Source organism: Notolepis coatsorum (assembly GCF_963971535.1).
Source record: "Notolepis coatsorum genome assembly, chromosome: 6".
Lineage (NCBI taxonomy): Eukaryota > Metazoa > Chordata > Actinopteri > Aulopiformes > Paralepididae > Notolepis > Notolepis coatsorum.
This window is the reverse complement of record NC_140170.1, coordinates 52,776,870-52,786,994: the sequence shown is the minus strand read 5'-3', so window position 1 is coordinate 52,786,994 and position 10,125 is coordinate 52,776,870. Positions and strand designations below refer to the sequence as shown.

The 10,125-nt window shown below is 41.9% G+C and overlaps 1 protein-coding gene across 2 annotated transcripts in view; it reads right to left on the bottom strand.

Annotated features, from left to right (window-relative positions):
• LOC311230201 (nucleobindin-2-like) overlaps positions 1-9,769 on the bottom strand; it is a 38,097-nt gene extending 28,328 nt beyond the window's left edge. For both annotated transcript variants that reach the window (XM_084316410.1, XM_084316409.1), the window contains exons 1-2: positions 9,635-9,769; positions 1,055-1,195 (exon numbers count right to left, since the gene is read on the bottom strand). In XM_084316410.1, the coding sequence (XP_084172536.1) occupies positions 1,055-1,195 (141 nt within the window). In that variant the 5' untranslated portion in view covers positions 9,635-9,769. The remainder of the gene's footprint in view (positions 1-1,054; positions 1,196-9,634) is intronic.
• Positions 9,770-10,125: the final 356 nt, after the last annotated feature.

The window sequence follows — 10,125 nt, the reverse complement described above, 5'->3', positions numbered from 1 at the left end:
GTGTGTGTGTGTGTGTGTGTAAAGAAACCACACACTGCTAATGCTTGGCTGTCACTTCTCCTGCCTCTTCACTGGGGCGCGTGCCGTCAGGGCCGACCAAGCTGCCCAACAGTGAGACATTTTTGGGGCCCTTCCTCTTTTTAATGAATACTAACGGATGCTTCTCTTCCCCTTTCTTGAGGAAGCCTGCTCAACGGCCGCAAAGCTTCATTTTCTGCCGTTGAAAAACGTGGTATTCTTTCTTGTAGCAAAAGTAGGCAAAAGTATCCCTGCCTTCGTTAGCCTAAAATATCTCCCTTGAACGACCGATAGACGGATGTTTGGCTCCCTTGTGTGGCGAGACCCCCAGGGCTGTGGATGAGAGACCCTCGATGCTATTGGCCTCACCTTTCTATCACCACCAATGGACACAGTAAATGTATTATTCATTGAATTCAGCTTATTTTGTCCCGCCCACCGTCACCATTGTGGTCCTATTTCCGGTTGTTGAACTTCATGGCAAAGATAACTAACTAGCCAAGTCAAGTCAAGTGTATTTATATATATAAATGACATTACATGTCTCAATGGGCTGCACAGGTACCGCAATATGACAACAACCCCAATGAAGATGAGGAAAAACTCCCACAAAAAATAACTTAACAGTCAAAAAAATTAAGAAAAAATAAAGGAAGAAACCTCAGGAGACCCCCCCACCTGACAAGGATGGCCAGGTGTGCAAAATAGGTGTTGAAATGGCAATGATTAGGTAGAGAAATACAGTGAGCTAGCGTGGATATTCCCAGTACGAATAAATAATACATCTATATGGACAAAACTGTTTAGCCAGCTCATGGTCCTTGTAATAAAGATAACTGTGAAGAAAAAGAACAAGTGACTTGTTGCTCTTCATTCCAAATTGACAAGAGCTCACAGTCTAATGTATGCCCTTAGATACCGTGTCACGCGTGACGCGCACACGGCAAGTGGAATTACAAAAGCAGCGAGCTGGAAGCAGCGTCCTTGTTGCTGCCGGGCAACATTAAGGTGAATGACAGGCCGTCCGTCCACTCACAGCACTCTGTGGAGACTCCAGTTTCTCCTCTGGAGGAGGGTCCACCTTGGTCTTGTCCACAGCGATAGGCACTGCCTGGATACACAGCCACAGGCTGAGGAGAACCAAGCCGGCCCTGCCCAAGGCTTTACCTCTCCACATCTGTGTAGAAAAGACAACACACGACAACAACAAATTAATTAATTAATCACTCTAGTCTTAATTGGCTAAAATCAAACATCCTCTTGTCACACTCATGGTCCAGATATTAAAAAAAAAAAAACATACACAACCTATATAAAATTACACACAACAGGCAAAAATAACATCGCTTAAAATACACATCAACATCCCACAAATAGACAGCTGTGCCAATGTCTCCACATAGATGAGTGGTAACGTGTGGCACTGAACCTAATGTCCGTTAAAACCAGAATGATCTCATTTTCAGTCATTTAGCCGACAGATGAATTTATACATGAGATTTCTTAAAACAGCTTGGAAGGTATTGCCACGTGCAGCCACAAACATTTCACTTGCACTACACCATCTAGGTATTTTGAGTAATATTCTCATGGCATCATTATAAGCTACTTGAAGACTCTGCAAACTTGCTTTTTTGTAGCTTGACCACAAGTGTGCAGTATAAAGTGGTGTACAGTATGCTCTGAACAGAGACACTTTCACTCCATCTGTACACACACAAAATTTGCGTGAGAGAGTGTTCGCTTGTGCATACATCCTGCGGCATTGCCTGTCTATATCATCATCATCTGTCATTTGGGTTGCCCTCATCCATCACGCTCAACATAGGGGCCCCCCAGGGCTGTGTTCTGAGTCCCCTCCTCTACTCCCTGTACACACATGACTGTGTGGCACAGCGGAACAACAACACATTCATCAAATTTGCTGATGACACAGTAGTGATGGGCCTGATCTCTGCCAACGACGAGAGGGCCTACCTGGAAGAGGTAGAGAATCTGTCGCAGTGGTGTCAGGAGAACTGCCTCTCCCTGAACGTCAGCAAAACAAAAGAGATGATTGTGGACTTCAGGAGGTCGGGGGTCAGGGACTACAGCCCCCTCAGCATCGACGGGGCACCGGTTGAGAGAGTGAACAGTTTCAAGTACCTCGGAGTCCACATATCCGAGGACTTGACATGGACCACACACATTGACAGTGTTGTGAAGAAGGCATGGCAACGCCTCTACTTCCTCAGGCGCCTAAGGAAGTTCCAAGTCGGTCAGAAGATCCTTAAGAACTTCTACTCATGCACAATAGAGAGCATCCTGACTGGCAATATCACCTCCTGGTTTGGGAATAGCACCGCACAAGACCGTAGCAGACTACAGAGAGTGGCCCGTTCAGCCGAACGCACAATTAGAGGGGGGCTTCCCACTCTCCAGGGCATTTACAACAAGCGGTGCATGGGTAAGGCTAAGAGAATTATCAAAGACTCCAGCCACCCAAACAACTGCCTCTTTGAACTGCTGCGGTCAGGCAAGCGATACCGGAGTCTCATGGCAAGCACAGAAAGACTCAGAAGAAGCTTCTATCCCCAGGCCATCAGGATGCTCAACGAACAATAACACTATGTAACAACCATCAAATGCACTCACAGCACACACATCCACACGCACACACTCACTTTAAACATACAACTCACTGCAGCACCCACTTTACACACTTTAGAACACCTAAACACACTTTATATTTATTGGTAAAGAATTTGCACTACAACCCATACCTCATTACACCTTACTGTAAATTGTACCTAAATTGTACCTCATCCCATTTCTGCTTTGCACTATATAGTATATTGTATATTAGTATATTGTATGGTAACTCAAGTTACTTCTACTCTGCATTGAACATTGTACATACTGAACACTTGTGTCTACATACGTGACTTCTATTTTGTTTTACTTGCTATACTTATTTAATTTTTAATTTTTTTTTATTATTGCAAAACAAAAATTATTAAAAGTCAGTACTCAACACACAATGCATAATGAAACTAACAATCAAGGTGGCTAAAATGACATGCAAGTACAGAAACAGAAAACAAAAAAAAGTCTATAATAATATTTTACCGTATACAGTGTATATCCAACGAAATTACCAATTATACCAATGCCTTATACAGGATATACCCCTAATACCTATTTTCTAAAACCCTACACACATATGCTCCAGCTCGAACCCCCCCCCCTCCCGGACCCCTCCTTGGATAGTACCTCCATTATCCCTCACTCCTAACCAGACACTACCATTATAAGCTAGCTTTTATTCTCTCCACCACTTCTAACCACATTGACATTTTGGATTCGTTGAGACCCAGAATTCTTGCTGTAGATATTTCTTGATAAATCACATCGAGATATGTAAGAAACCAAACCTTCCGGTAAATTTTTTCCGGTTGGAACCAGCGTGATGCGATCAGTTTTTTAGCTACTGTGATACCCGATAAAACCAATCTCTTTAGCTGTGGATTTACTGCAAACTCAAAAACATCATTCAATAGTAATACAGAGGGGTGTACTGGTATATTCCAAGATACGAGTTTTGATAATTGATGGGTCACATCTTTCCAGAATGCCTTAACTGGTGGGCAGTCCCAATACATGTGCATAAATGTCCCTTCGTCTCCATTTGTACATTGGGAGCATTTTGAGTCTTGTTTAAGACCCATTCTGTTCAGTCTTATAGGAGTCAAGTATGTCCTGTGAATATAGTTAAGATTGATTTGTTGATGGTCCGGGTTCCTTGATGTAAGACGGACATTTGCCCATGCTTCTTGCCAATCAAAGTCACTTTCCAGGTCTGGTATATCCCTCCTCCAGACAGAGTCTAGTTGGAGGGTTTCATACGAGGACGTTAGTAATTGATAATAAAAACCTGATACAAAACCTCTCGATGTTTCTCTTTCATAGAAGTATTTGTGGTATCGGTGGTGTTCAACTGGTATGTCTAATGGAACACCGTGAGACCTCAAACATAGGCGTAACTGTATGTAAAAAAGCCATGTGGACTCGTGAGGTTAAACTTTGTGCATATTTCTCCATAACTACAAAAACCCTGGTTATTAAAAATATCCCCTAATGAGTGTATGCCTTGCTCTTCCCATATAGGGAATCTTATAGGACGTTTTTCAATTAAGAGTGCATTGTTATTGAATAAGGGAGTGTGATTATGCCATTTTTGTGGGTTAGGATATTTTTTTTGTGTTTCACGCCATATCCGGATTGCATGGGTAATTATGGGGCCAAATTTCCGCTCACAGTGCTTGATTGGTAGTTTAGTGTGTGCTATGTCCTTCAGTCTATGTGGGGCTACTATGTTTTCTTCCAATTTTCTCCAGGATACCAATGCCTGGGGATCAAACCATATTGTCAATGGTCTTAATGTGTATGCCTTAAAATATTGGAAAAAATCTGGAACTGCCATGCCACCGTCTGCTTTATTTCTCTGTGCGTGGATCTTTTTATGCGAGGTGGTTTGTTATTCCAAATAAATTTGTATGTGGAGGAGTGTAATCTTTTCCAGTAACCCTCTGGAGGGGGTAACGGTAGCATTGAACTGATGAAGTTGATTCTAGGTAGTACATCCATCTTAACTATTGATACCCTTGCCTGTACTGAGTTTTTAAGTTTTGCCCACCTGTCCAGGTCGTCTTTGATTTTGTTCTGTATTTTTGTGTAATTGTGCTTCACCGTTTGTCTTATGGTGGGAAATATTTCCACACCCAAGCATCTAAAATGTTTTACCATAGGTATCTCACCTGGGAGGGTTGTATCTTTTTTTGCATGGGTGTTAAGTGGAAGGAAAGCCGACTTCGGCCAATTTATTTTAAATCCCGATAAATCACCAAAGTTCTCTATCAACTTGAGTAGATGAGGCAATGTGGTGTTGGGGCTTTGCATGAACAATATTACGTCGTCCGCATATAAACTAATTTTATGTTGTGTGCCCTTGATTACGATTGGTTCTATGGATTGGGATTGTCTTATATATTGTGCTAAAGGCTCTAATGATAGATAGAATAGTCCGGGACTAAGAGGGCAACCCTGTCTGGCTGAGCGTGATACCGGAAAGATTTTGGAGATGAATGTACCTGTTATCATGGCCGATGGGTCTTTGTATAATACTTTAATCATATCAATGAATCCTTTTCCTAACCCCATCCTTTCTAATACTGCCCATAGATACGACCATTCCAGCCTGTCAAAGGCTTTCATAGCATCCAGGGACAGCATCGCCTTAGGTATGGTGTCTTCTTTGTCTGCATCTAGTACGTGCAGTATTCGTCTTATGTTATCAGTGATCAGGCGACCTCTTATGAAGCCAGTTTGGTCCGGATGAACTAAAGACGTCATATGCTTTTGTAATCTGATGGCTAATACCTTAGAGTACAGTTTGACATCGGTTCCGAGGAGGCTTAAGGGTCTGTAACTACCGCACTCGGTGGGGTCTTTGTCTTTTTTGAGAAGGACTGAAATGAGTGCAATATTGTCGTGTTTATGGAAGCTCCCCTCCTTGACTGAGTATAAGATCATATTTAGTAATAAGGGTCCAATTATGTCCCAACAAGAAAGGTACATTTCTGATGGGATACCGTCTCTTCCAGGAGCCTTACCATTTTTCATTTCGGATATGGCCTTCTTGAGTTCCTCTAGTGTGATCGGTGCTTCTAACTGTTTAGCGTCATCCTCCGAAAGTTTAGGGAGAATAATTTGATTAAGATATGTGTCCATTTTGTTTTGATCAAAGGTCGTTTCTGATTTATATAAGTCGGAGTAGAATTCTTTGAATGTATCGTTTATTATTTTGGGGTCTGTTTCAAGTACTTGTTGTTTTCTAATGGCCGTTATATCTGCAAATTTTGCATTAATTCTTAATCGCATGGCTAATAGGTGACTAGGTTTAGAACCTTGGGAGTACTGCTGTTGTCTTGTGCTGCGTATTTGCATTTCCGATTGTTGTCTGTATATGGCATTGATCTCTGTTTTTAGTACGTTAACTTGATTTTCTAGTCTAGTTGAGTTGTTGTATTTTAAAGAATTAAATAACGTTGAGTAAAGTGTTTCCAGTTCAGACAGTTTTGTGCATTGATTCTTGCGCATTATGGAGGAAAATCTATCAGTGAAATCCTTGATCATACCCTTTACCGACATCCATATTATTCTGGGGTCTTGCACCGAGTTTGCATTCTCCCGTAGGAATACTGTGAGAGCTTCTTTGAGTTGTGTAATGAATTCCTTGTTATTAAGCAGCATCGAATTAAAACGCCATCTTGGGGCCCGGGAAGATAGTATACCAAATGTTGCTTTTAGGAGTAAATAACAGTGATCTACACCTCGAGTTCTCGTACCAAAAGAAGAGTGACTAATATTATGGTATGTGTTATCCGCTAACGTATCTATGTCTTCCTCTAAAATGTGCGTTTCGCTTAGTAGAGCCACGTCCACATGTTCTTTTTTCATCAGTGTGAGCACGCTTTTGCGTTTGTGTTGTTTGTTTATCCCACCAGTGTTCCATATCATTATATTCAAACTAGCCATAATCTATGCATGTTTTTGTGTAGTTTTTGGTAATGCTTCTGGAGTGCGAAGCTACAATAGATGTACATCCAATTATTGAGGTCCCGTTGAGAGCCGAGCTTAAAAACATATATATATACAAATAAAAATCCCCTATTTTCCCCTCACCCAGAGAGTCGTACAGGCCTGTGTTCCAAAAACACATCCTCCGCGTATGACTCCCTCCCTTAGGCCACCGGATTGCCCAACCTGAGCTTTGTAATCCTAATCTTCCTATGCTAATTGCCATAGGATCTAACATTTTCATTCTAATACAATAGAATGTCGCTTTTGGTCTTGCGCCTTCCCTTACTGTAATGAAATATTATGAAAAATGAAAAAAATAATAATAAACTTTCATCGATATATTTGAACCCTCTACTAACTTATGTAGGAAACATCAGAAAAAAGGAAAAGATTGTAGAGAAACATGAAGAACAATGGGAAAGAACAATGTAAGATAAAAGAGAGAGAAAAAAAAGATAAAAATAAGGAGTGAGAGATAGAATAAAACTCAACGTGGAGAAGCCACTAGAACAGAATTGAGTAATTAGATAAAAGAGAAAAACAGAGCCTTTTAGAGCTACAATGTGCCAATCTCTACATCAGTGGAGTGATTACTTAAATTGTTAGAATAACCTTGTTGTGCTCATACGTTTAGGTGTGGTTGATTTTTTTTTTTTAAGTTTTATTAAGGCCTGATTAAACTTCAGTCAATTGATCATATGCTTATGCTTATACACACCGGATGTTAATGTTAGAGTTGCAGGCCTTCGTTGTTATGGTGCATTATATTCTAGAAGGTTGTAGAATACACTAGTATATACTAACAGACTGTTGTTATGTTCCAGAATGATCTTCCTACCCAGGGTTCATGACTACTAGTATTTTCGGGAGATTTCTAAGTGACTCAGAGCAGTCGAGCGATAAGCCCAGAATATTCCAGATTGTTCTTATTGTCAATGATATGTTCTTGTCTCCACGGAGACCAGATGTCTGAAAATATAATGCATTACGAATCATATTATACACAATATGCCTTGGTGTAGCCGGCATGCATATCATCTGCTACTTTTGTTGAGCCCGGATAAAGTCATTCTAATACTGATATACACAGAGAAAGAGAGAGATGAGAAGGCTTATCTGTTTTCAGACAGTGTTTCGTTCTGCCTTGGGGGTTCTGCTCCATGTCGATTCCAGTATTCCTCGGCTTCTTTAGGCGTGTGTAATCCTACCCTACGGCTGTCCCTGCCCACGATCGATAACAGCGCCGGGTATGCTAGCCTTGGTCTGAGGCCAGACATGAACAATTTCTGCATCACCTCCTTGTAGGGGAGACGCCGAGCGATGGCCTCTTTGCAAAGATCCTCGTAGATAAATATTGAGTGTTCACCATGTTTCAGCTTCCCCCTTTGGTTGCGAGCAATTTTGATGATGTCATCTCTTATTGCCGTCTTCCTCAGAGTAACAATGATGACTCTTGGCCCGTTGCTTCTTTGATCCAGAGTACCGATTCTGTAAGCTTGGTCCACTGTCGGCACTGTGTTTAGAAAGTTGTTACCCAAAATCTCTGATAGCACTGTTGGAAAGTTGTCGTCTGCGCAATTGACTGCTTCATCAAGTCCTACAATGCGGATGTTATTTCGCCTGTAGTAGCGTTGGGTTTCGAGTAGCCTCTCCATCGCTTCATCTTTAACATCTTGTATTTTCCTCCGGCATGCCTCTTCCACCCTTTTTATCTCCTTTGTTACCTCTGTCATACCAACGTTGATGGTGTTCTCGTTCACTTTGACTGCCCGTGTAATATCTGTCACCGTATTCTCCACTGTCGTGATTCGCTCGGACTGTACAGCGACCGCTTTCTTAACTTCTTCTAATTTAGCATCGATGTGTTCGAATTTAGAATCGATGTGAAATTTGAAAGCGACCATCTGTTCTTTCATCAGGATAGTCAGTGAGTTGAAGTCGGGTGGTGTAATTGCACTGCTTGTGTATACTTATTTAATTTTATACTTATCTATTTTTGTCTAGCACAGTCTCTGGAGCGAAACAGAAAGAAGCATTTTGTATAAAAGTATTCTGTACTTCTGTATGACAACTAATAAAGAAACTTGAAACTTGAACTTGTTCTGTAATAAAATGTCCAAGATATTTTACCTTTTCAGACGCCAAGATTATTTTCAGACAATTTATAATTGTCTTTTATTTTACCTATGGTAGTTTTGCTGAGCACGGATACTCTTGTTCATCAACGCCCTGCTTCTGCACTCACACAGTTCCACACAGTCACACAGTTGGGGGTTAAGTGCCTTGCTCAAGGGCACTTGAGCGGTTAGTATTGAGGGACGGAGAGCATTATTCACCACCTCCCTGCCCAGAAGACACCTGTTCATCAAGCTTTGAAGTGACATGTTTGACCAGTGGTACAGTGAGTACAGTATAGTAGGGGCGTGTTACAATCAACAACACCACCCTCCTCCTGTGAAAACTCACAGCTTGTGAACGGTCTCTGCCCGGTGTAAAGACAGTAGTACTAAGTTACCAGAGACAGTCTCCTTTTGAGGTAACATTACAAGTCAAAACATCACCCAGGTAGAATGAATGACTCAGTGTTGGGCAAAAAGTTAAGCAAGCAAATCTTAATCTCAAAAGCAAAGCTCCCCCACCACAAGCAAATGACTGTAACACAAGTGTTTACTGGATAATGCCCAAGTAAAGTAGCCTACACCATAGCCCCAGTGCCTGTATTGGTTTTGGAGCAGTAGTGGTGTGGGCACTGGTGGCACCACCACTGCCGTACATTTGACAAGATATAGTAAGAATGATAACTGCAATAACTAGGGTTAATGTATAGGAATATAGAACCCTCGTTTGACTGGAGAAGCTGAAAACAAACATGAATGATGCAGGTAGCATACGTTAACATTAAAACATTAATGTAACATGACTGGCTTTTGAACCGTGAACAATAATTGATCCAGCGTTAGTGAACAATAATTGATCCAGCGTTAACAACACTCACCGTTATCTTCCTCTTCGCGCTCTGCGAACGTGTCTTTATCCTTCAACAACAGTTGAACATAGACCGGTCTGGTGTCTGCCTGTCACACACAAATACAACCCTCTCTCCTCCAAGCGGCGTCAACCTAGATATGGTCTTCGCCATGGCAACGCCCCGCCCCGGTCAGTCTCCATTGGGTAGAAAATGGTGTCCTCTCTGGGAAATTGTCGCGTTGGCAGCTCATTGGTCAGTCCCCGTGTCACTCAAACAGCTGCGGCCTTTAGGGTGCGTTGAGGCAAAATGTACGTGGCGTTTGACCGAGAGGGCGGAGTTAGTGACACGCGTCAGCGTCAGTGGCTTCAGTGCGGCGGCAGCACAACTTCATAATAAACGTCTACAACTAACTTCCCAAGGCCATGACGACCACAACAGTTGTAACATTATACATGCAGGTTACCATACATGAGGCCATTTACTTGGAAGAAATACATGTTCCGAATCCCACATCAGGC